The following is a 26550-nucleotide window of genomic DNA, read 5'->3' as shown; positions in this document are numbered from 1 at the left end:
CACATGAAATAATCCGGAATCCGCCCAATTTTCAGCCAATTTTGGAATCCGTTTTTAATAGCGGATTCGGATTCTTAATTGGTAGGATAGAATTAGCGTCTTGAATTTTTTCTTTCAATTCCTCCTTTTTGAAGGCAAAGATTATCTTTTAAACTCTGGTTCGATTCTCGGAAGTGAATTATGGAGAACATTAATTTTTAGCACTTAAATTTTTTTATTTAAAAAAAGCCTTTTAAAATATTGCTAGATTTTCAAATGCCATATATTAAACTAGTACCAAAAAATCTCCGCAGGGCGGCGTTTTTTTTATTTTTACGATTTCTCCTGGTAGGGTTATGATACCCTCCCCCAAAATGGCTATAAACCTTCCAAGGACCTACTACTACTCTGTAAAGGAAAGCCACATCGGTTTTGCGGGTAGCGAGATTCTTCGGTACAAACAAACATCCTGTTACTTTATTATAAGGATATCACTTCAATTATTGTGCGACGATTTTCTTTATCAATGAGTGTCAAATATATGAAATACTTGCAACCGTCGCTCTGTAAGACTAGATAGAAAGTATAAATATTATAACAGAACACGAGTTAGGGATTTTATTATTAAAAGCGAAGCTTTTCTATAATTAGGGTCAGTCCGTCCGTAACGCTTAGCTCTTATCCTATCGATTTCAAACTTTGCATGATGATTCCTGTAGTAGTTAAGATAATTTAGAAAGCGTAGCAACTCTATAAAACTTACTAGAATGTCCGTGCGTCCATTTTAAACATGATTTTTATCTTTTTTTAGCAGCAAATTTTTATGTGATATATTTATTCGATTGATCTAATTTTTGTAATACTGATTCCTTGGCCAACAAAGTACAATGTTATAAGCGAAGCATCTCTCTAAAATTGTAAGCATGTCCATGAACATTATCCAGTAATAGCTCAGATTTTCGAAATATATACCCACTTAAAATTTTGTTCGACTTTTATACATTCTGATTTAGTTCTGACACTATACAAGTGTTAATGTTCGTTTGTCCTACCGTTTCATAGCTTCGCTTTTATGGATGTTGTCATCCTTGCTAAAATTATGAACACCGAACATCTGTTATTTCAATCCATATTCAAACCCCTGATTTTTGTGCTTCGCTACATATGGATTTTGTCTTTCTAGTTTGAAATAAAAATAAGATCATTTACATATATATGTTTTTTTTTATTAATGACTTAATATACATAATAATAATGAGTAATTTTATTGATAACAATATAATCTAAAGCTCTAAATATCAAAGATATTCACCAGGGCTGAAGGTATAGCTCAACAGAAGATAAATTAATCCCCCCCACCCACGAAAAAAAATTGATTGGATTCGTAGAATGTCTACGAGTCTGTCTGTAGCATGGGATCTCGCAAACCACTGAACTGATATTGTTCTCCTTTTTTACAGTAAAGCTCCTTATAGGTCAAGGGAAGGTTGATAACTGTTTAGGAGGACGGTACTCCCATTATGCTTCCTAGAGAAACGCCCAAAAAAAATCCCCATTAAATTTTTGTTTATTTTTAAAATTAAAATTGAAAGAGAAGGGTCGACTATCCCCTCCCCACTTCATTTGAATGCCGCTAAAACCATCCCAAGACTTATATTAAAAAAAAAGTTACCTAAAAACATCGCGGGACCTATTTGAAGCTTTCCTAAAATGAAGAACTCAATCGGTTCGGTAGCAAGATTATAAGGACGAACCAGCTTAAAAGAAGAATATACCCATCGATCTACTATCTTCACGGTTACTGTATAGAGCCAATCCTTATAAATTAAGAGGGGTCAAGTTTTGACACATTCGTGTAAAAAGTAAGTATATAGGCTTTATCTTTGGACTGAGAGGATACGATATTAAAGTTAAAATCATTCAAATATGATAAATTTTCCCAAGTTTTAAGAGTTTTTGGATAGGATTCCAGGTGGTCTCTGGACAGGCAGGAATTAAAATATTTTTTTTGTTGAAAAGTTAGAGGTCATTTTATAAAACAAAATATGCATCTTTTTGAATGTTATTTACATATTTGAAGATAAAAGATGCTTATTTTGTTTTATAAGTTGAACTCTAGCTCTTAAAAAAATTATTTTTCATTTTTACCTGTCCAGAGACAACCTGGAGGTCTGCAGCACCTGAACCTGGAGGCCAAATCCAATTTTTTTTTTAAATAGGAAAACTACACCCCAAAAATAAACTTTTTGTTATATAATCTATCGTCTTAATCCATAGAAAAAAGCCTATACTCACTGTTTACGCAAAAATGTCAGAAATCAACCCCCCCTCCCCTTAATTTGCTATACAACAGTAGAATCAATAAAAATGCAAATATTCAGAAAAGTTGACTTGACTGGTTTTGGATAAATTAATTCTTGTTTTCATTTCTTGGGTTGCAAGAGAGATTGTCCATCTAACCAATTCCAATTAGCCTCCACACTCTCTTTGAAAACTTTCCTAAATATAATATAAAAATATTATCTAAGTTACTTCAAATATAAATGTACGTTTACCTAGGAAGGGAGGGGACATTTGACTGTAAGTTATACTGATTCACAAGTCAAAGAAACACGTTTTATCATTCGTTGGCTTAGAGACTAGAGAATTTTTATTTAACCTTTATTAGTTAATACAAACTATCACAGTTCGCCTATAATTTTAATCTACAGAAGAGGTAATTTTGTTAATAGAACTGAGGGTGTACATGTACATTGTACAATGTATATCAATTAAGAGTCTATTGTCTTATCCATGAGAATTACATAGGAAGTATTAAAGGAAGTCTGTAAGAAATAAAACGCTTTAACTGCTGAAAGACTGCCAAAAGTAGACCCAATACCCCAAATTTTAAGCCTTCAGCTTCAATAACAAAAAAGTTCTAGGCATTTTAAAATGACATTTTATGTACGTACAATGAGAATTTTGAAAGATTTCCAATGCTCATAAAAGAAATTAAAATATTAAATTACGTCGCCTAGACACAAAATTATTACCTTATCTTTGTCAGTTAGATCGGTGTATTTCTTGCAGGCTTCCTTTAAGAGACATTTGTAATATGAACCGACCCTAACTCTTTTTTTTTTTGACATTTAAATATTTATTCCAATACGAAATAATATACAAACATAGTTAAATAATAATATTAGATAGATAAAAATTGATAAAAAGACATAAATCAATCCACATAGAACTAATAAAAGAAACAATGTGTATGTTAGGCTTAGTTTGATATGAAATTAATAAAATCATATATTATATTGTTATTCAAGCCAGCATTATGAAGGAGTTTACAAGTAAATTGAGATAAAAGAATAGAGTGTGCATAGAAATTGTTGTCATCCCACTTAATGAAATCGTCCTCTACGCTCTTTTTTAAAGATCTATCTTTTGCAACTAAAATTAAATGGGATAATTGTAGATAGAAATCGTTTGAAAAGCCTTCATAAAACATATTGTATAAGTAAAAGTTTTCTTTTAAAAAGCTGAATTCTGGCTTACTATCATTTAGAACATAATCTAAAAATAATGCAATTTTATGTATAAAATAAGTAGGAAACACACAGAAATAGAGGGCATGTTCTGTTGAACTTATTATATTACATTTTGAACATAGATTTGAATCAGTTAATTTAAATTTATATAGTTTATTTTTAAGTTGATTTGATAAAAAAAAAACAATAAACTATAATTTACAGGGGAGAAAGCTACAGGAATCTTAAAGACGTTTATTTGATGTACATCCACAATCATGATAAACAAAATTACCCCCTCTGTAGATTAAAATTATTGGCTGCCAATTTTGGTACCTACTATTTTAAACCAACTATTTAAGATTTACGTTGAGACATGCGATCTGATGACATACGTTATCTATAGAGAAGCTGAGGTATTAAAAATGAAATGTTACCCAGTGATAGGTCCAGTATGAACTCCTAGTCCATGTTCTATTTCCTCAGCTAAGATGGCCCTGAACATTTATATAAAGTTTAATTATAGGTATAAATAGGTAAGGATGAACAAACGGAAAGTGACTTTTAGAGCAGATATGCATTAAGTCATAAAAAAATATAAACTATACTTTTTCGAAGCCATCGCTATAAATGTCCCAATTTTTTAATTGGATGAAGAGAAAACTATACGCCTTTTATATTAAAAAAAAAGCATAAAAATCCTAAAACAACCATTAAATGAGGTCCATTTTAGCAACCTTTAAGGACGAAAAAGAGAGAGGTAGGTTTCTGGTAAAATCCGTGGTTATTTGTTATGAGTTAAAAACAGTAATAGAACGATAAAAATTTATGTTAACTTTATTTTTAAAAAATTGTCTATAGTTCTTTTCAATAAGAAATACACATATTTAGTGAATATTATCGTTCTACTACTATTTTTAAGCCTTAAAACAAACACCTTTACGGATTCTACCAGAAACCTACCCCTCTCTTTTTCAATATACCTTAGAATTCTAAATCCAAAGCAAAATCGCTGAAAAACGCGGGAAAATTTCTTACCTCAAAGATTTGGCCATTTCGGCACAGCCGGAATTATCCTTAGCAGGAGGTGTCGGGTTCAATATACTAAATAATAGAAATATTAAATGACAATGTTATATATCAAGAGGACATCTTAGATTATTTTGCAACTCCGTATAATAATCCTTAAATCACAAGTTTAATTGTTTAAAATTACGGTAACAAGAAAATATAAACATCCACTATTTCTTATGTAATAGATGTTTCGACCACCCTACACCTTTAATTTAGGTTTAGCATTCAGTTAAGAAGGACACCTGTCATACTCCTATTATACCTCTCTTATTATCTATTAATAAGATTTTTTTGTTGATCTCGCTAGGTAAACATTGAAATGAATAAGTTCCACATTTTAAGAAAGTTATTTATATCATATGTCCCGATGGTTTTAGGTATTTTTTAAAGTCTTGAGCTGACTTCAGGGTATTTTTCTATTTTACAGAGTCCTTAAACGCTATGGCGAAGCTGCTAACAAATTATATACGAATGAATTACCTATCTGATTTTAGAATGTCCAAATAAAACCAAAAAATCCTTGCATTTTAAGAAAACATATTTAACATAACATTGACAAAATCCAGGGGACAAAATCCATTTCTTAAGACTCCACGTTAAGAAATAATGATATTCGTTAGCTAAAAAAGATGAAATTTTTAACCCGCGGCATTAGTGTACGTGATAGCGTGCCTGCTTGGTACTACTACTTTGTCTAATAAAAGACACAAGTAGTGAAAGTAGGGAGAATGACTTTGCTCATAAACAGGCGCAAATCTCCAGACAAAGGTCGTGCAATCAAGGTGTTGGTTTTCTGTTGTTTGTTACTTTACCTTATATCCTGAAGTGGGCGTTAGTGTATTGCATCCCATCACAAGTGGATGATGCTCTGGGTTATCTCGATAATTACTTAAAATCAAAGGAGAACCCCGCCCCAAGAATTTGAATAAATAAGAAATCTTACCCCATAGGGCAGCATGGGTCCATCATCCAGAACCTACAAATAAAATATTTCTATCAATCAGAAATCCTATTACAAAAAGTAGTAAAACCCGCGATCAGGGCACAACACGAAGCGCATCCGCGCGTCGCCGGGGAAGTGATAGGTTCGAATCTCGGGCCGACACCGCGTTATAACTAAAGACGTTACAAATTGTTCTTACAGCTACTATGTCAGTTGCACAACATAAATAATAAGAGTAGGGGGGGGGGGGGGTTGCTTTGGCCCATAAATACATTTTTTTTTTAAATATTTATCTGTTAATATACAAGTATGAAAACATCCATAAAAGCAAAGCTCTAAATTCAACAAACGAAAAATCCAACCTATAAATTGGCAGATAACCATTTGGTGAAGTCGGTTTTGTCGCTAAGGCCATCTTAAACAATCTAAAAAGAATTAAAATATTGCATCCTAACATTTTATTTTTTTCTATATTGCTTCAATTCCGATTAAAATCCACTGGATTAAAAGCGGTTGAGTACCTATTCATAGAAAATCATTGAAAATTTTGAACATTATTTCACGATCTTATTTTACGATCATTTGCTAAACTATTATTTGGGCAAAAGTTTTAACTTTGACTTATTATGTGTAGTGCTTTCCCTCATAATGTCTTTTGAACACTGAAACTACACAACCCCCTTTTTAATATAAATAATTTTAAAGTAAGAGGGGGGGGGGGATTTGTTCCCTTTGCCTAACTAGAATGTGGGGAGCTCTAACTCTTCGAGGCTACCTTGTACCAACATAACCTGCCCTAAACCAAAACTAAAAGTCAACAAAGGAAATCAACTAAAAAAAGAGTTACAGGTCTGAGATTTTGCATAGCAGTTGCTTTATAGGGGTAAAATATGGAACTGTGAAGAAACGGCGGCGCAACTGCCGAACACCGCCGTTTCCCGCCGAAATTTTTTTTGCCTTTTCTCGGCGGTTTTCGGTTTTCGGCGGTTGTGACGCCGTTTCTTCACAGTTCCATATTGTACCCCTTATAAAGCAACTGCCATGCAAAATGTCAGACCCGTAACTCTTTTTTTAGTTGAGCTCCTTTGACTTTTAGTTTTGGTTTCAAAAAGTGTAATTTTCGCCCCCCCCCCCCTTTTAAAAAAATGGGAGAGGTTTTAATACCCAAAAGGCACTTTCGAGTGAATCCACCCACTGTTCTTTACATTCTGTAGCGTAAAATAGGCTAACCTTTGGTCGGCGGGAGCACTTCCCCCAACTTCTAATTCCTCTTTGGTTAGGTTCAGAAAACCACCATCACTGAAAATTTAAACATTTGAAAATTTTATATTTCTATAGATGAAAAACCAGGTACATACCTACCCATGTTATTTTTGTACCTAAATATTTTGGACTAATCATAGAAGCAAAACACGGCAGGTTAAAGACAATATGAAATTTCGACTGTGTTAAATTGCCGTTTTGCAGCTGCAGATAAGACGGCGCACGAATAAGAGCGTATTTTCAAGTTATTAAATTTTACGACACTTTTCTAATGCGATTTCAACTCGCTTCACCGTTTTTAGAATCCTCATAAAAAAGTAATAGGAAGTATGTCAATGGGTCTGTCTGTGACTCATGATCTAACCGTTGATCGAAAAATGACAACATTCATAAGTAACGATTTCAACGAGGCTCAAAAATTATGGATGGACATAAAACGTGAAAATCTGGGAATTGATCCAGCACCCCAAACAAATTTCATCCGACTATCTTGAATAGTAGTCGGGAAAATCATGAAAACTTAAAAATCTAGGAATCGATCTACCCCAATTAATTGACAAATCTTAATGAAACTTGGTGAGAGTATGGAGAATATGAAGTTATTTAATCCCTGAAAATTTCAGGCGTCTATCTTAAAAAGGAGTCATTTAGTATCTAAAAGACAGACGAACGGACGGACGGACAGACTGACGGACCAACCCTAATTATAGAATAGCTTCGCTTTAAAAAAAAATTGATAAGTAAAGTTATGAACTAGAACCTTAATCCATAAAGAATATCACATTCTAGAGCAGCTTTATGCGCTATTGGTACCACAGTCATTGTAGCGTTGTCACCAGCCACAAAATGGAACTGAATACCTAGAAACAGAAATATCTATAAGTAGCAAAGCAACTCTATGATTTACTTTGTCTCTCAGTCCGTAACACTATAGGGGAAATGTGACTTTCTCAGCTGCTATACAAGATTAGAAGGCTGTTCTTTGTGAAGATTTCCTATAACTTTTACAATCCAGTATTAAATTCACTTGGTCTGTGAGTCTGTTCAGCTATCTGGAAAATGTGACTTTCTCAGCTGCTATTCAAGATGGACGGCTGTTTTTTTGTGAAGATTCCTGATAACATTTACAGGCTGTTTTATTGTGAAGATTCCCAATAACTTTTACAATCAAGTATTTTATTTAATTTGTTCTTAGGTCTGTCTGTTATGTTACAAAATATATAAATGATTTATTCATCTTATGGAAAAAAAATCATACATAATACAATGAGAAAAAAACGAAGAATTAATTGACAAAATGAAACACAAATTGCAAATAATCATCAGTACAGTAAGTTAATTACAATTTGTAACAATTTGAGTAGGTTCAAAATAATAAATATGATAAGTTAGTAATGAGATCATTAGCAACATAATGTTAGAGTATCAAAACAATATATAATTACGTTAGAAAGGTTTTGTTATTTTTTTCTCTATTTCTATAATTGATTTTAACGAATTCTCTTAATATCTCCTTATCCGTATTCATGCATGATTTTTATGTGCTTCGCTTATAGGTGCCCTACCTCTTTTTCAAGGAAGGAGGAAGGAACAGAAAAATAGCTTAAAACCTCCTAAAATATAAAAACAAAATAACCATCATTATCTCAGGACCCATTTAAAGGAAAACTCAGTTCAATTGTTGTCGAGATCTTAACTTACAGACTAACACAACCTTCTACTATTAAATAGGGTAATTATGTTTGTTACCTTCTTCTGACAAGAGATTATTCAATCTTTCAAGATCCTCCACGTTATCATATTCAAAATCAGCCTTTTTCTATAAAATATAAAAGTTAGTACGTAACGCTGTGGAAAGATATGAGATTCTCTCAACTACTATTAAAGATAGAGGACAAATTTCTTGTGAACATTCCGGGTTTTACCAAGAGGTGTTAACCCTGAATGAATAAAGGGAAAAGGCAGACCTTACCAATTTTAATTTGGAGGGAGTCGCCCCTACTTCCCCTTTCAGGACACTTATAATTCAACTCTTGCTTAAGAACACACGTTCGAACATAAATACCCTTTGTATAGAGAAGCTGGGCTACTTGAAAACTAGGGTTGGCAATCCGCCAAATTTTTAGGTCAGATTCAGAATCTGCCCCCCCCCCCCCCCAAAAAAAAGCGGATAAATCTGAGGATTGCGGATTTATTTGCAGATTGCGGATTTTTGGAATTGCAGAATGCGGATTCTAGCAATATTTTTAAAAGGTCTTTTTATCAATAAAAAAAAAACATTACCTTTGGCCAACCATCCATGAATGCCAATTTGTCCCAGGCATCCTTGCTAGAAATATAAACGGCCTCCGGATATCTTAAATATTAAAAGAAAATTAGGCTCTTTTCGTTAATTTAGTCATGTAAGATTTATCGTCTAAAAAGTTCAAACGTCCATCTAAAACGTAGTGATTATTATCTTTTTTTTTTATCTTTTTTATCAACAACAATTTTATACAATCTGATAATCCTATCAATGTGATTTTTGGATTACTGATACCTAGGAAAGGAAGGTACAATATTTTAAACAAAGCATCTCAATAACCAAGTCCAAAAAATGTAAGTGTGTCCTTAAACAGAATTCTGTGTTTACGCAATTTGAATAAAAGTACCTAAAGAAAGTCATAGAAATAACGAGAAAGCATTGAAATCTTTTTTGAATTGGTGGAAGAAGTAAACACTAAATGCCTTTTTTTCCAAAAGGTTAATAATAAATTAATCTTACCGTTTCATTATAGATGGAATCATCAAAGTATGGGCTGAGGAACCTATGACAATGAATCATTTAAAATTGGCGTCGTAGCTCAGTGGTAACACACTGAGTTACGGTTGTGAGATTCGAACTATTCAGTCGCAAAACAATCACGCAACTTCCCTTAGTTGTGTATTAGGGGAGATAATTGAGTACAACCCCAATCCCAAAAAAAACGTTGATACGCAAAGTTTCATTTTGACAAACACATCTTCAAAGACAACCAATTACTGGATTTTATTTTCTAATAGGTACCTAGGTAGTTTTCGTCAGATAAAAATTTAAAATCCGATGAAAATCAGCCAAGATAAGCCAAACTTAAAAAGTGTAATACACAGATAAAAACAAATAAACGTAAAAAAAAACTTTTTAAAAAGATCACTGTTTTAAAAGTCCCAAGGGAATAAAAACTAGGTAGCCTACCTAGAACTACCCATTTAACTGGACCAAGTCCCTCCAGCCATTCAGCAAATCCTGTTTCATCTCGAACCTGAGAAGAAAAACACATTCATAAAACTGTTGCAAGCACATGATATGTTTAATTATAATACATATTAGTATAGATTTATTACCCTTAGATGGTTAAACATTCACAACACAGTAATTCTAATATTACCAAGGTCTTTTTTGTAAGGACTTTCTGGTAATGATTATATAGTTGCTAGGCTTTCTAAAGTGTACCTAACTGTTATAGGAATCATCATGCAAAGTTTGAAATCGATAAGACTATTAGTGTCTTAGTTAAAAGAGAGCTAACCGTTACGGACGGACCGACCCTTATTATAGAAAGGCTTCGTTTTTTAAAATGTCTATTTTCGAACCAAAATATGTAAACATTAAAAGAAAAATTTGGTTGGACTGTTCCTACGCTGTTTTCCTCCAATTAAGAATATTATAACTCGGACTTTCTATATCTATCTATTAATAGAAACTAGAACCTTCAGACAAACTCTGATATTGCAGGCTACAAGTATATAGAATTGATAAAAAATTATTCATTCTAGTCAAGTAAAAATTTGGATCTTTCAAAAAAGTAGATATCTTTGTTGATCATACCTAATTGAGATGAAAATTAATTTATTATAAATCTGAAATTACCAGGAATCTAACGGGACTAGACAATAACCGATAAATTGATATACATCCCTGATGATGATGCACAAAATTACCCCTTCTGTAGATTACAATTAGTTGTTGATGCGTTTGGACACTCAACTTAGGTAATAAACCAACCTATCAAAATTCAATAAAAGTATCCAAAGTTGGTAAGCAAACGAACAAGAAAACGTTATTATAAAACTTTGGTAACTAGTGTTCAAAAAAAAGCCAAACGTTCCCTCCCTCCCTGTGAACTTACCCTAACGGGACAGTAAAGTAAAACATCTCCATTATTAAGTTTGACGACGGGCATGTTCAGGGCGAAAGGACCAACAGCCTTGATTGTTTCTGGACATCTTTCTTTGGCCTCCACCAGGTCATTCAGCTCTTTAGCTTTCTCCAAGTCTTTCAAAGTCTAAAAATATAGTTCTATTAAAAACTAGTGAATAAGCCCCCAGATGCCTCTACGGGGGGATGAGGGTAGAGTCGAACTTCTTGAGCTGGAATCTTTACATACCTAGGGCCAAGAATATTTTTGGTCTATCTAATTTTGAAATTTAAGACTTTTTTAGTGGACCCCTCAAATTTAATAAACACTTCTGTAGCGATTATATACAAGGGATGCAGCCGCTAGTACAGTATAAACAGCTAGATGGAAATGAAAAAATTACAGAAGGCAAATTGAAATATGACCTGATTAGAAACCTCTCTGCCAAACTGCTCGGCATTGCGCATGATTCTCCAACATGTTTGTTCATCAGTGAAATCCATCCCCAAGGCTTTAGAAAAGGTTTTAGCCTGTGGACTAAAAAATAAAATATAAATAATTTTAAAATATTCAAAAGTAAAAGTTTGAAAGATTTCGGAGTCTGGTGTCAACTTAAGATAGCCATAAAAAAAGCTTCAATTAAGAGATTTAAAACTAAGACGCCCTCGATACCAAACTGAACTTCCAGGTCTTATGAGAAGCTATATTGTGAAGAGAACAATATTAATTCAGCTGTTAGCGAGGTCCTTCGGTACAGACAGACATCCTGTTACTTTTATATAAGAATATTAGAAGGAAGCTTTTTAGTTACTAAATTTTAAATTCAGCAAACCAAAGTCTCAGAAACACAAGCCTCTCAGCCGCCTGACCAAGCAGCTCTTTAGCAGCTGTACCCACCGAAATATTCAATAAAGCAGCTCAGATAAAATTAAAGTATCAGCAGCAATTCACCGCACGAATTTTGAAAAGCTGGGCGGCTGGGTGGAAGAATCAGTCGAAGCCTTAATCAGCCTGATTATATAAAATTTTATAACTTACTCAAATGCCCAGAAATTTTCAGTCGAGTAATAAACATTCCAAATTTTGCCGGGTATAACCTCAGAAATCTTTCAACATTTTTCAACTTAAATATACATATATTATATCCTATTGTATAAAGTAGTAAGGTTTTTTTTTGTCTATAGCTTAAGATTTGATAACTACTGAACTGATTAAGTTCGGCAATTTTGAACAGATTCACCTTGGTCCTAGGATGTTTTTTTCTTCTATTTTTTTCAGATTTAAGTCTTGGTAGGGGTTAATGGGATTTTGATTGGTTGGTTCATTAACTTGAGTGTTTCATCGTTTCAGCCAATAATTTTAATCTACAAAAGGGGTAATATTGTGTGTCATCATTGGGGATATACATAAATTAATCAACCATTATCTTATCTCTTAAACCCCTGATGAATAGCACCCTTTAACCAAATCGACACTAAGTGCTTTTTTCTTCCAATTTTCATTATTTTGATTGAAAAATTCCTTGTATGGATTTTCTCCGTAGATATCAAACCAGTCAGGGACCGTCCAACTGCTGGGCTTATTGCCCTAAAATTACAGAATTCTTATAAATACTCATTAGTTGGGTTGCTCCGGATACCCGGCCATTTTGAATATCTGGCCGGATATCCGGCAGATTTCTAATGCTGGATATCCGATAATTTGCCGGATATCTAACGTTTGGATAGATATCCAGCCAGCTCCAGATATCAGGCATTAGAAATCAGCCGGATATCTGGTATCCAGTCAAAAAATATCCGGCCCAACCCTGCTCATTAGGTGTTACAAAACTATGTGTAGGAGGAACATACGGTACTTTTTAAAATAAAGCCATGAGCTGAATTTTTTCGATAATAACGTTTGTCCGTACGTCTGTCAGTCCATAACGGATAGCTCTTGTTGTTAATTCAGTCATATGTTAGAATTTATTATAAATTGTCTTATCCTAGAACATCCCTGCCACCCACTTAATGCATTGAGTTCAAGTTTCCATAAAATTATCATTTGTGATACGATAAGAATTATTTGTACTTAACTCTAGTTTAATAATTTACCTAGCCTGTAATCTCAATAAACTTAATTTAACAAGGACAATAATCCTTACATAAAAGTAGCATGATGTCTTTCTGTCTGTACCGAAGGATCTGGCTAACCGCTGAACCGAAATGGTTCTCCTGTACAATGTAGCTTCTCATAGGTTCAACTTTTTTGTGGGAGGATGACACTACTTTTTTATTTACTAAAATTTAAAATAAGAGGGTTGCACTAACCCCACCCCACCCCTCAAATGCTGTGTATAAAAGTGTATAAAAAATGACATGTTTTACCTTTAAGAGAAGATTTCTTCTGGTGTTTTCTGGAAGCGATTTGAAAATGGCCGACATTATGGGGAAGAGATCCAACCCTTTCATGTCCATCCGTGGCTTCTGGTCATAGCTCACATGCAGCGGCGTACTCGTCTGCTTGTCTATAATGGAGGGCTAAGCAGCCGCGCCTCAGTCGCGCATAAGCCTTAAATTTAAACCCGCGCGGCTTGTGTCCAAAAAAAATCCGATAAGATAGATTGTCTGTTTAGGAACAGGTTTAGACATCCACCTGAATTTTGAAGTTTTAACATGACGATTTCACTGAGGCTTACAAGCGTATGACGCGCAGCTGCCAGGTCTTGCTAGAGAGGGAGAAGGGAATAGTGTAGATATCATGTTAAAGAGTAGCTTTGCAACTAAAAATTAAAGATGTCAACTCATTATGATCCAACAAATGGCTTATTTATGTGAATGATATTTAATTTTTATGTTTAAATGCATATAAATTCTAGGATACATGAATATAACGAATGACAAAGGTGATATCAAACGTTTCCAACGAAAAGATATCTCCAACAACTAGCGATATTACTTAGATATTTGAGAAACATAACGTCAACATATTTTCAAACTCAATAATACAAAATGCTGTTATAGTTACTACCAATTTACAAATTAACAACAAGATCAAGGATATCCTATGTAGCGAAGTAAAGAAATTACAGTAGTGGGTGTATATTTTCCATTTTGCCCCCGGGGTAAGGGGGTGTGGGGGGGTTGGAGATAGGAAAGATATTCAAATTTGAAAATATTTAATATTTTAACTTTATAAGTTTGGGAAAGAAAAAAAGGGCGGGGACAAAGATATTCACATATACACCTCTGGTAAATTCTTAATAATGGAATGGGGAATCTTCACAAAGAACTTAATCTGTCTATCCTAAATGACAGCTCAAAAAATCAGCTTTTCCCCCCAAAAAAAAATTCTGTGACAGACAGACATTTGTACTTATACTGGACTTTTTGTATTTTCAGCTTTTGCAATGGCCACCATATCAAGGTTGTGAAGCTGGCAAATTATCCTTGTACCCAAAGTTCTAATTCTTGTACCCAAAGTTTTATAATATTTCCTCATTACAACTTTGGGTAGTTTTAGTAAATTGTGATTGGTTGGTTCCAAACAAGTAGTGCTAAACCAAAAATTTAAATCTACAGAAGGGGTAATAATTGTTTGTCGTCGTAAGGGATATACATTAATTCACCGTCCATTGTCTTATTCCTTAATATCCCTGCAATCTTTACATAAAAATTACTTAGGTACATTAATAATACTTTTATTTTTAATAGTTATGTTGAAATAAATATATATCTTACCTATGAGATAATTGCCCGCAATATAGCTGACCAGACCCCCTGTAGCACCAAGCAGATATTTACCCGCCATTGTTAACGTGTCTAAATCCAGATAATCCATGGTTGGTTAGTTTAAATAACAGGATGTGCCTCAGATGCCTTACTAATACTAATACTTAGTTGATGCGTGTGCGTGTGTGTGTGCGTACTCCGCTGCGTGCGATTACAATAAACATTTATACACAAAATAGTAAATCAGTTTCAAATTACATATTCCTTATAAAAAAATTCTAAAAAAATTTAAAACTTATAAAAAATAACATTACTATACCTTCAAACAAAATTCTAATATTAGAATATGTTCGAATAAAAATTGTGAAATTTCTATTTAATAATGTTTTCCAATTTGAGTACTAAAAGTTCGTTGTAAACTTTTGCAAGTTCTTCGATTAAATTTACAAGGATGATTATTAAGTTCAACAGTAACGAAACTTTCCAAATTAATATTATTAAAATATGCAGTTGAACAAAAGAAAAAGTTTAGATCTGTAAAGAAAATAGCATATAAGGGGGGGGGGGGTAATGCAACCATATCGTAATTAATTAGTAAATGGCACTTAGAATTTGAAATTCGATCTGAAATTTGCATGAGTAATCCTTGGTAGGTCTATTTTCCCTAAATCGAACAAAAAGTTGGAAAAGTAACGGCTAACAGCAGGCGACTCAGCCGTTTTTTGTCTTTTTTCAAGGCAAATTCATCATTAATTACGCAGGAATCAACTTTTTAAAACATATTTTTGGTTTAATTCATGTTAAATAATAGCAATAACCATTTAAATTTCTACCGGTTAGAACCGTTTGATAACGTTTTGGAGCGGCAAAGAGTATTATGTGGAAATAGGTTTCGTGACTAATTTGCCGTGAAGATAGCCAAATATGGCAAAACGACTAAGCCGCCAGCCGTTAGTTCTTACTTTTCGAACTTTTTGTTCGATTTAGAGAAAATAGACCTACCAAGGATTCATCATCATCAGGCGCATCTCTATTTTTGACTGTGAAGTCCAGAGAATACGGACACCTTGTTCCAACATGAATTCCTTTTTTTGGTAAGTGCTTCAGCTTCTCCCCATGTCAATTCTAATTTAATTAGGTCTTTTTCAGTGCTCTGCCTCCAGGTCATTTTTGGTCGTCCCTGTTTGCGTTTACCAGTGGTGGGGTTCCATTTTAAGCACTTTTTTGGAATCCTGCTATGCTCCATTCTGAGCACATGTCCTAGCCACCTTAGTCTTTTAAATTTCATTTCTTCTTCAATACTTTTGCACTTGGTCTTAGCGTACAGCTCAAAGTTTGATATTTTGTTTGGCCAGAATATTTTGCAAATTCTACCTACCAAGGATTACTCATTCAAAATTTCAGATCGAAATTCGAAGTTCCATTTACTTATTGATTACGAGATGGTTGCATTAACCCCCCGCCCCCCTTAAAAAAAGAAATATAAAGGCATTCCTCTAAAATTACAGACAGACAGAAGAAATGACACATCCCCTTATAAAGAAGCTTCTCTCCTTAGAAAATTAAAACCACATTTCAATTGACCAGTAGCGTGGAAACATGCATGATCATAAAGAAAACAAAAACGGTTATATCCAAAACGAATTGAAGCCTTAAAAAACCCGGGAAAGAAATATGGAACCTCAACATCAACTATAAAGATAATATAGAGACACAAAAAGGAGATAAAGAAGGAAAAACTGTTCGGCCATGTTATTGGTTGAAATTTTGTACAGATTTTGGTATTTTTTTTTCATTTCGTTCGCATAAAAGAGTCAGCTTTATATAGCCCCCATACTTTTTGGGGGTATTTTTTTTTTGCTGATACCCAACTATCATTTAAATCAGGGATGCGGAGCCGTTTGAAGTTTGTTGCGGCTCCGGCTCCGAACTAAAATCAAGAAAACTCAATAACAACAAATTTCCAAGTCCTTTTTTACTTTCAAAGATTTTAAAAGTTCAATTTTTGAGACAAATAGACTTGAAAAACTCAAAAGGGTTTTCAAATTACAAAATTGAGTTAAATCAAGATACAAAAACCCTTTTCTCTAGATATTTTTTAACTATATTCGAAGCCGGAGCCGCTCTTAAAATAACGGCTCTGCATCCCTGGTTTTATATAAAAAAGTCTCTCACCACCCTTCTTTGTTTTTTCTACAAAATAAAAAAAAATGGTTAGAGATTTTTGGCCGGGGGGTGAGGGGGGGAGATGACCCACCCCCAAGAAAATAGCTTTATTAAAACCACAACAGGACCAGTAGGTATTTTCCCTGAAGAGCCCATTCGGTTCAGTGGTTACCGAGTTCTTAAGCTTCAGATAGACAGACATCAAGTATCATAGTATTATAGATACACAAAAGTAAAAAATGCTTTCTTTGACAATTTTTTTGACCTACGTGATACATGATGCAATTAATATAACAGGTTTGAACTCGATAATTTGCAAATGTAAAATACTAGCAGCCACGACCCTAGAGGCATCTAGTAGAAGAGGAAGTTGAATTCGAAAACCCAATTTTTTATTTAGCAAGAATTTTTTTTTATCAAAATCAGGGTGACGGGACAGGCAGGCGGACGTTATGAAAGACAGACGGACCGACACCGTTTAGCTTTAATGGGTAATTGTTAATGCATGTACGTTTTTTACACAATTTTAAGATACATTAAACCGGTATAACTACCTAGTATAATGATAATTTAAAGTTATTAACTATAGGACCAATTTAAAAATGACTAAATAAAACTTACTATAAAGTTAAACTGAAACCAATCTAAATTAGGTATAAAAATTCTAATAATTAGAATTTACTTAAACTTTTTATTATTTTGTAAACTTTAATTTTAAAGAATTCTGTCTGCTAAAAATTATGTAAACATTTGTGTACACTTTTGTTTTATAAATGTCGTCGTTTACTAAGCAAACATTTGTCTTGAAACACTCGCGAAACCTCGAAATTTGTTTTAAGACATGAGTAATTTGTAAATTTACATTTCACGAAACCTCGAAATTTGTTTTAAGACATGAGTATTTTGTAAATTTACAAATCACGAAACCTCGAAATTTGTTTTAGGACATGAGTATTTTTGTAGGTTTACAAATCACGAAACCTCGAAATTTCTTTTAATACACTATTATTCTGTAGATTTAAAATCTCAAAGCAAACATCTATCTTGCCAATTGGGCAAAGTTACAAATCGCGAAACCTCGAAATTTGTTTTTAGACATGAGTATTTTGTAAGTTTACAAATCACGAAACCTCGAAATTTCTTTTAATACACTAATATTCTGTAGATTTAAAATTTTATTTGTTTTAAATAAATTATTTTTTACCTAAAATCTTTGATTAAAAAAAAATTCTCTGCGGAGCTTTAAAAAAATTAATATGATTTATAATACCCAAAAAAGCCTAAAATTAAGAAAGACTTGTAAAAAATCTAAAATATTTCTACAAAATTCAGAGTACTCCTTTTTTTCAAACATTTTCAGTATGAGATGAAAGTCACAACATGTTTTCACACAAATATTTTTCACTGTGCGTGTCTAAATTACATTATATTTTATCTAAACTCTATATATATAATTTACGGGTTTCATTAAAATACCAAAAAAAACATTTCTTATATCGTTTTGTATAAAATTGATTCAAAAATTATTGTTTAAAAATAAAACTTGAAAAAAAATGAGAATGCAACCTCGAAACATAAAATCTGTCAATTACAGAGGTTTCGAGAATATAAATTTAGGAAGAATTAGGGATATAGGACTGCTAATTTTACTGGCCCGATTCTAAACACGGTCTACCAGTTATTGGCCTATAAAACTATTTAGGGGAATATATGTTGTTTTATAATATTGGCTTGTAAAAGTTCATTTTAATCTAATTATCGAAGGATTAATTTTGTCTATCTCAAAAGGTGTTACAAATTAATTTAACTTTATTTTCTCATCTCATCCCTGGATGTAAGAAAATTGTAAAAAATTGACATGGAGGTTTGGTGGAAAAGAAATTTAGGGAGGTTTGGTGAAAAAGAAATTTATGGAGGTTTGGTGAAAAAGAAATTTCGATTTTTACCACCCAACCTCGAAACTTCAGCCTAGAAAATTCCGCTTTAATTTTCTTATCAACAAATTGACACCAGTGGCGTGCACAGGGTAATGCCATAGATTTGTGAAGCGCACCCGTTAATTTTGACACCCCCTCCCCAACCCCTTTAAGCTACAATATATATAAAGGGGATGTAATACTGACAAAAAATGTGTTATGTTATTTTCAGGGGGGGGGGGGGGGGGCGGGAGTTGGAGTCCCCCACATTATACGAAGGGACAATGAGCTGTTTATGAGCTAGAACAGTCCACATAGATTTACAATAACGTTTTCTTCTTCCTTACTTTACCAACTTCAGTGAATTTTGATTTATTAATTTAAGTGTTCAAACGTTACACTATAGAAGGGGTGTTTTTGTTTATTATCAATGAGGATATACATTATTATATCGGCCATTGTCTTATCCCTGTTCAATACATCTTAATACTCGCCAACACATTATACTTAGTCCTTTATTAACAATACTGAATGAAATTTATAGCTACGTTAATTAATTTAATTTGCTACACACAACGTAAATGTTCTTGTTTAAAATTACCAAAAGTTGTAAAACAAGGATAGCAACATCCTTAAGAAGCGAAGCACATAGATTTGAACACTATTTGAAATCTTCAGAAATGTAAAATTCATGTAAAAGTTTGCACATAGATAATTGAAATTTTCACACACAAAAAAAGCTTAATTTCTCTAATTGAATCAGAGATCATGGCTGCACAAGTAGCACAGAAAGACGGACAGACAAAGAGAGTAGTGCATAGAGTAGCTTTGCTAATAATTTGATGAATAGGATAATAATAAACCAAATAACAAAGCATATTTTTTTATTATTAACTTAACAAGCTATATACATGCAATTAAATACATAAAATTAATATAATATAAATCACAGATTTAGTAAGCAAAAATGAAATAGTAACATTTAATTCGTCCACTCTTGAACTGGCAGCAAAATCCTATTTGCTTTTAAAATCATCCTTCAATTGTTGAAATACAAAGTCAGCGCTATTGACGGCACCCTCCATGTATCCTCCTGCCCTGCTAGAGGTTTCCGTGCCAGCAATGTATAGTGCGCCCCCCAAATGTGGTGTCCTGTAAACCTGGTGGCCATTGTTGCGGTGTGCAGAAAGGCGGGCGGCGTTTTTGGGCATGGTGAACTCTTCGTCAGCCCAGTATGTATCCTTGTAGTCCAGAGGTTCTCGTGCCTCGTCACCAAAGACACGAACCAGCTGGCTCACAACTCTCTGTTTGCGTTCTTTATAGGGGAGGGTTGCTATTGACTCATCCATGAAGCCAACCAGGGCAAATTTCTTGCCATCTGTACTTGTCTGATCGTACATTTGTACGAAAGGTCCGGAATAGCTGTACAAAGCTCCAGAATTACCATTGTCCTTCCAGAAAGGCTTTGAATAGGTTATGGCCCCTTTCATGGATCCGCCCATCCAAGTGTGAGTGTTGGATATAATCTGCTTTACATCATTGGATAAGGCTGGGGTAAATTGTACAGAATTTGCCAGCAACTGGGGTGGAATTGTTGTCACAACTCTTTTAGCTTTAAAGCATGAATCATTAGTGACAACTTCGGCACCTTCCTCAACCTTTTTTATCTCTTTAACAACCTGATTAAGTTCAACCTTGTCATGGCCGATTTTGTTGTAGAGTGTGCGCACCAAGTTACTTGTGCCACCTTTTATTCTGAACATGTCAGAGGAACCACCTTCATAGAACTTTCTGGGTGGAGAATTGGGCCCACTCTCCTGCAAGGTGTACCCTTTCATGTACTGCTCCATCAGAGTAAGGCCTGTGGATTTCATGTGTTTGTGAAGGTTGGAAAAATGTGGGAAAAACCAGGTGGCGCCCATTTCCACCTCTGCACCATCAGTGGTTTCATGGGTGTGAATGCGGCCGCCGATTCTGTCGCGGGCCTCCAGAACAAGCACACTTTGGCCGTTATCAATGAGAAGGCGGGCTAGGGAAAGACCGGTCAAACCTGCGCCGATTATTATGACATCAAGTGGTGTGCCGGGCATTTTTGAAGTACAATCTGCCAACGGTTGGTTTGAATACTCTTCTGTTGAACTTGGATGAATTTTCACGTTTGAATCTTTGCTAAAGCAGGTTTTCAACAGCTTAGATAATGGCATTCACTTGACAACTTCTAATGTTAACACAAATTCTCAAATTGTTTATGTTCTTGTTTCTGTAAAAAGTTTTGAATGAATAACTAACATGAAAAGTTAAACCTTGCGTATTTGAATAAAAAATGAGTAATCTAGCCTTATCTATATCCTTCCATGCTGTGCTAGAATTTCAACTAAAAGAGAAATATACGCGAGGGGAAAGGGAGGGGGACAAAGGTTGCAATGCAAGTATGAAAGAGTACGCACACAGATATACGAATTTTTTGAGCATTCCTTAAAATAGATAGCTTTCTAAAATTATACAAAATTCTGAGCTTAACTCTACAAAAGCTTGAGTTTCATAAAAAATAAGATTAAACCTTCCCGTTAAAAATTAGCTATCTTTAATTTTTTATTTAAAAAATAACTCGTTTATTTATTTTTTCAGTGAATCACCAAAAAATGTTTGTCTGCTAGAGACGACACAGCCAATAGGAATGCAGAATTTCTCTGACGTCAGAATATTTCTCTTTCTCTCATTCACCTAGTCCTAAACATGAATTTAGAGAGAAATACGTACATTTTACCCTAGCCCTACTAGAGCATAAATATACATTTTTCTATAATTATTAAAAGCGAAGCTTTCTATAATTAGGGTCGGTCCGTCCGTCTGGAATGGATAGCTTTTTTTCGATAATTTAGGCATGTTAGAATTATCCTATCGATTTCAAACTTTGCATGGTGATTCTTTTAGTAGTTAGGTACGATTTAGAAAGCGTAGCAACTCTATAATCATTACCAGAATGTCCGTACGTTCATTTTAAACATGTTGATTTCTTTGCTTTTTTAACAACGAATTTTTATGTGATTTAATTATCCGATTGATCTTGTTTTTGCATATATTAAATTCCTGGGACAACAAAGTGTATAATGTTATAAGCAAAGCAACTCTATAATCAAGTCCTAAAAATGTAAATATGTCCATAAATATCATCCTGTATCAAGCAGTTTTTCAACAAATTTCCTAACAATTTTGCTTCGACTCTTATACATTTATATTCTGATATTATTCAGTTCTGACAATGTACAAGTGTTAATGTCCGTTTGTCCTATCGTTTCAGTGCTTCGCTTTTATGGATGTTGTCATCCTTGTTATTTTAAATTTGGCCATTACCCTACTTTAAAAAAACATAGAGATAATAGAACATAAAAAAAAACACAAAACGAATTAAAAGAAATAACATCCGTTGCGAAGCTTATAGCATTGTACTTGTTGTAAAAGTAATCAGATGAACGGGATGATATTGTTGTCAAAAAAGTAAAAAATCAGCATGTTTTAACTTGAGGTACGGACTACCTCAAAACGATTATAGAGTTGATGCACTTTCTAAGTCCTACCAAACTGTTAAAGGAAACAGCTAACCTGAACGAAAGGATGCACGGACGGACCGTATTATATATTTATATTTTAGAAAAGCTGTGCTTTTAAAAAGTAAGGTCTTTTTACTTTTTTTTGTTTAAGATTTTGATAATCTACTGAACTGCTAGTTTTAATAAAAAGAGACAAGTTTGAAAAAACTAAGCCTACAATATAAAGTAGTATGAATTTTTTTTTTGGCCTGAAGCTTGCGATCCCAATAACTAATTAACTAATTGAGTTCGCCTTTTTAGATAGTCAAGTATGTCCCGGAATGGTTTTATGCTTTTTTATATTATTCCTTTGGGGTGGCTTTCGGCTATTTTTTCCGATTGATCTCAATTGTAAATGGATAATGTAATAATTAGAATGTTGGCATGGTGGATTGCAGGATGGTTTTCAACTATTTTATAGTCTTATTATGAGATTTTAAATTCAGGAATTACTTAAAGTAAGCCAATACAGAGATTTGATCAGTCTAATTATCAACATGGTCTAATGGAATTTAGCCTTGTGCATAAATTAGGCATTAGATGCACTTATATATATTTACGTCAAAATCTATTTAAGTACAAAAATATGGTAATTCTGCCAATTATCTGCATGTTTGATTTCATAAAATAGACACATAAGTATATTAGAATTGGTTTATCATGAAATTGTGATGTTCATTTTATCATGTTCGTAATTAATACTGAATATATGATGGAAAGATGAAGTTTTGTTTTTGTAAACTATAACGATACCTAGCGTAAAATTGTTGTATTACAATGTAAATTCTTTAGAGTCCAGCTAACGTAGACGCGGCTTTTTCAAAAGGTTTTCTTTAAGAGTAAACTAGAGTAGACTGATACAAAATATGGGTCATATTTGCCATTTTGTTTCATGAAAATTGTATACCAATGTAAATCCTTTTACATGAAAACACCATGACGGTCAGGCTGCCTTTTTGCAGGTTTTTGGCTATTTTAAAATTTTTCCCTTATTTTTCCATATCTCTGATGTATATAGTCCGATTTTCCAAATTCTTTAAGTTAAGGAAGGATATAAAAATTAAATTTCCTGTCGTTTTAACAATACAACCATAACGGTCAGACTGCCTTTTAGCAGGTTTTTGGCTATTCTTAAATGTTTTACATATTTCCCCATATCTTTGGTGTTTTTGGTCCAATCTTAAAACTTTTTTGGGATATCAGTATTGAATAAAATTTTCCTATTGTTATGAGCATCTTTTATGTAATTTACTTTGATCGTCATCATTATACAAAATATGTGTTTATTTTCTACAATAAATCTATTCTTGATGTAACAATTACACTTAAAAATTTTTAAATATTTTTTGTGCTTCGCTACTTATAGATATTGCCATCCTCGTTTACTTATTTTTTTCAAATCTAAAATAATAAATTTGGTTATCAAATTTGACTCTCCCCTCCTCAAGTGACCCTAGAGGCCTCTAGGGCCGTAGCTGCTAGTCCTTATAATAAAGTAAAAGGATTTTTTTGTTCGTTTGTACAAAACGACCTCGCTAACCGCTGAACCGATCGGGTTCTCATTAACAGGGTAGCATCTTATAGGTCCAAGGAAGGTTTATGACTATTTTTGGGGAAGGTATAAACACCCTCCAAAGAGAAATTGACCCCTACTTGGATGGGTGACCGCCTGGGAATACTTGGTGTCGTAGACTAACACTTTTAACAACTTTTTTCTCTTTGTTTTTTCATATTTAGCATTTAATTTATGCCACATTTTCTCTGATTGAATGTCTACGGCCATACCATGTTGAAAGCACCAGTTCTCGTCCGATCACTGAAGTTAAGCAACATTGGGCCAAGTTAGTACTTGGATGGGTGACCGCCTGGGAATACTTGGTGTCGTAGACTAACAATTTTTTTTTATAACTTTTTTCTCTTCCTATTTTGCATTTGATTTATGCCAAATTTTCCCCACCCCACCCCACCCCTTTCCCCTCCCCTCCCCTCTCATTGTTAATCTGATTTCTTTTAGCACTTTTTGTTGGGAGAGTAAGCTATTATAATAGTTTTGTGGGCTGGAATGTTTGAAAACTTGGGTCCGAAATGATTGCCATGGCATTGGTGACTTATCTCAAGGTGTTTAAGACCATCTGCCAAATTTGTCCACGAGGTGTCAGCAGTGTGTACGCTCACATTTAGCTTAGTTTTCACCTTGTTTTGGCCTTTGCGTTTGTCCTGACAACTGTTTTACAAAAAACAAAAACATCTCCATCAGTACGACAAATAGCATTGTAAGGCTAAAAATTACTTACAATGTGCTTGTATATTATGAAACATGATCATTTTTGACCGAACCTGTTACAGAAGACAATTGTATATACAAACTCTGGTAACTTTTCATCTTTGTCTAAAACGACCAAGCTAATATTGCTTGATTCACTTCTACAAGAGGTGTGTATCAGCTCTGCTTCGATGGGTCGCTCACCTTGAGTCCGCTCGGGTTGAGTGTCTGTCTTAGTCAGTCACAAACATCTTTATTCAGGGTTAAAGAGAACCCACTAATCATTGAAATCTGTAGTTGAAACCTCTCACTGTTGTCACCTGTACTGTTTGGCGTTTAGCATTTATTTCACCCCACATTTTCTCTTCGTTATTGCATTTCATTTACGGCTTATTTTCGTGCCTTGGATGTCTACGGCCATACCATGTTGAAAGCACCAGTTCTCGTCCGATCACTGAAGTTAAGCAACATTGGGCCAAGTTAGTACTTGGATGGGTGACCGCCTGGGAATACTTGGTGTCGTAGGCTTTGCTTTTTTTCTACCCCTTCAAAGAAAAATGAAATGTATGTATATGTATTTTTTCTGGGCAAAATATGCGTCAGCCGGGAATCGAACCCGGGTCAACTGCTTGGAAGGCAGCTATGCTCACCACTATACCACTGACGCTTGCTTTAGGACAACAGGCGGCCTGAATAATTCAGATTCATTATGACTTGATTTCTGTGTTTCTTCAACAACAATCCAAAAAGTCACTGCCGTGACCAGGATTCGAACCTGGGTTACTGCGGCCACAACGCAGGGTCCTAACCACTAGACGATCACGGCTAGAGACACTTGTGAGGGCCTAGCACTGCTACCAAACATACAGCCATGCCATTTAAAACACTTGATCCATTTGGATCTGGTCATGCACTACAGAGTTTCCGTGGTGTAGCGGTTATCACATCTGCCTAACACGCAGAAGGTCTCCGGTTCGATCCCGGACGGAAACATTATCCCACGTGGTCTAACGGCTAGGATATCTGGCTTTCACCCAGGAGGCCCGGGTTCAACTCCCGGCGTGGGAAAATCTTTTGACACAAGCAGCTGATGCTTTGGAACAGTTGTAAATGAAAAAGAAATTGGAAAGTGGCCCAGACATCTTAGCCTGTGACCACTAGATCCAATTAGTTGACGAGGTGGCCGAGTGGTTAAGGCGTTGGACTGCTAATCCAATGGGCTCTGCCCGCGTGGGTTCGAATCCCATCCTCGTCGTAAGTTTTGTTCAAATGTTGCACTATCACACCACAGTGCAATTGCTGCAGCAACAGATATTATTCTCAAACGGAAAAATGTTTTCCGTTACCGGGAATCGAACCCGGGCCTGCTGGGTGAGAGCCAGCTATCCTAACCACTAGACCATAACGGAAGGATATCTGTAGTGCTAAGCAGTGCATTTTTAAACAGAGAATCTTCTGAAACTGGCTTTCTCAATTGTACAACAACATTAGCCGTTATTAACCATGTGGGCAGGTTTTGGACTTACATTGATACAACCACTGTCAACCTGCCTCCGTGGCGCAATCGGCTAGCGCGTTCGGCTGTTAACCGAAAGGTTGGTGGTTCGAGCCCACCCGGGGGCGCACAACATTTTGTAAAAGCAACACTGTTTTCTAACATCGTGTCATATCGGACCCAAAAAATGTCGATCTCGGCAGGATTCGAACCTGCAATCTTCTGATCCGTAGTCAGACGCGTTATCCGTTGCGCCACGAGACCCCTGTAATGGCAATGGTGGCATACACACAACTAATTTTTGTACTGCAGAAAAAAGTTAACAAAGAAATTGCCCCTCTTTCCAGCAGGTTCCTTAGTGTAGTGGTTATCACGTGTCCTTCACACGGACAAGGTCGCCGGTTCGATCCCGGCAGGAACCACGACATATTTTTCTTCTGTACAATTGTAAATTCAATTCAAAGTTGTTGTTACAGTTCCGA

The 26550-nt window shown here is 34.5% G+C and overlaps 2 protein-coding genes and 10 non-coding genes across 12 annotated transcripts; 6 read left to right on the top strand and 6 right to left on the bottom strand.

Annotated features, from left to right (window-relative positions):
* Positions 1–1183: 1183 nt before the first annotated feature.
* On the bottom strand, positions 1184–14806 carry LOC145330677 (uncharacterized). Its single transcript, XM_080175336.1, has 17 exons — positions 14648–14806; positions 13295–13434; positions 12453–12515; positions 11967–12037; positions 11354–11465; positions 10920–11075; positions 9986–10052; positions 9536–9578; positions 9055–9127; positions 8521–8590; positions 7532–7631; positions 6739–6807; positions 5871–5933; positions 5509–5541; positions 4530–4595; positions 3929–3988; positions 1184–2478 (listed from the first exon to the last, which is right to left on the bottom strand). Exons 1-17 carry the CDS (start codon positions 14745–14747, stop codon positions 2403–2405), a joined length of 1362 nt encoding a protein of 453 aa, XP_080031462.1. The 5' UTR covers positions 14748–14806; the 3' UTR covers positions 1184–2402.
* Positions 14807–19587: 4781 nt separating this feature from the next.
* On the bottom strand, positions 19588–21127 carry LOC145330675 (amine oxidase [flavin-containing]-like). Its single transcript, XM_080175335.1, has one exon. The coding sequence runs from the start codon at positions 20922–20924 to the stop codon at positions 19737–19739; it is 1188 nt and encodes a 395-aa protein (XP_080031461.1). The 5' UTR covers positions 20925–21127; the 3' UTR covers positions 19588–19736.
* Positions 21128–24081: 2954 nt separating this feature from the next.
* On the top strand, positions 24082–24200 carry LOC145330921 (5S ribosomal RNA). Its single transcript, XR_013883594.1, has one exon. It is a non-coding gene; the product is annotated as a 5S ribosomal RNA (ribosomal RNA).
* A 782-nt stretch (positions 24201–24982) lies between these two features.
* Positions 24983–25101, top strand: LOC145330908 (5S ribosomal RNA). Its single transcript, XR_013883583.1, has one exon. It is a non-coding gene; the product is annotated as a 5S ribosomal RNA (ribosomal RNA).
* A 67-nt stretch (positions 25102–25168) lies between these two features.
* TRNAG-UCC (transfer RNA glycine (anticodon UCC)) lies at positions 25169–25240 on the bottom strand. The gene has a single exon. It is a non-coding gene; the product is annotated as a tRNA-Gly (tRNA).
* An 87-nt stretch (positions 25241–25327) lies between these two features.
* On the bottom strand, positions 25328–25399 carry TRNAH-GUG (transfer RNA histidin (anticodon GUG)). Its single transcript has one exon. It is a non-coding gene; the product is annotated as a tRNA-His (tRNA).
* A 94-nt stretch (positions 25400–25493) lies between these two features.
* TRNAV-AAC (transfer RNA valine (anticodon AAC)) lies at positions 25494–25566 on the top strand. The gene has a single exon. It is a non-coding gene; the product is annotated as a tRNA-Val (tRNA).
* Positions 25567–25746: 180 nt separating this feature from the next.
* Positions 25747–25828, top strand: TRNAS-GCU (transfer RNA serine (anticodon GCU)). Its single transcript has one exon. It is a non-coding gene; the product is annotated as a tRNA-Ser (tRNA).
* Positions 25829–25910: 82 nt separating this feature from the next.
* On the bottom strand, positions 25911–25982 carry TRNAE-CUC (transfer RNA glutamic acid (anticodon CUC)). The gene has a single exon. It is a non-coding gene; the product is annotated as a tRNA-Glu (tRNA).
* Positions 25983–26122: 140 nt separating this feature from the next.
* Positions 26123–26196, top strand: TRNAN-GUU (transfer RNA asparagine (anticodon GUU)). Its single transcript has one exon. It is a non-coding gene; the product is annotated as a tRNA-Asn (tRNA).
* Positions 26197–26259: 63 nt separating this feature from the next.
* Positions 26260–26332, bottom strand: TRNAR-ACG (transfer RNA arginine (anticodon ACG)). The gene has a single exon. It is a non-coding gene; the product is annotated as a tRNA-Arg (tRNA).
* Positions 26333–26417: 85 nt separating this feature from the next.
* TRNAV-CAC (transfer RNA valine (anticodon CAC)) lies at positions 26418–26490 on the top strand. Its single transcript has one exon. It is a non-coding gene; the product is annotated as a tRNA-Val (tRNA).
* The last annotated feature ends 60 nt before the right edge of the window (positions 26491–26550 follow it).

Source organism: Acartia tonsa, chromosome 10 (assembly GCF_053477335.1).
Source record: "Acartia tonsa isolate MP-2025a chromosome 10, ASM5347733v1, whole genome shotgun sequence".
NCBI lineage: Eukaryota > Metazoa > Arthropoda > Copepoda > Calanoida > Acartiidae > Acartia > Acartia tonsa.
Note: the sequence above shows the minus strand (reverse complement) of the source record. Positions and strands in the feature narration are given on the sequence as shown.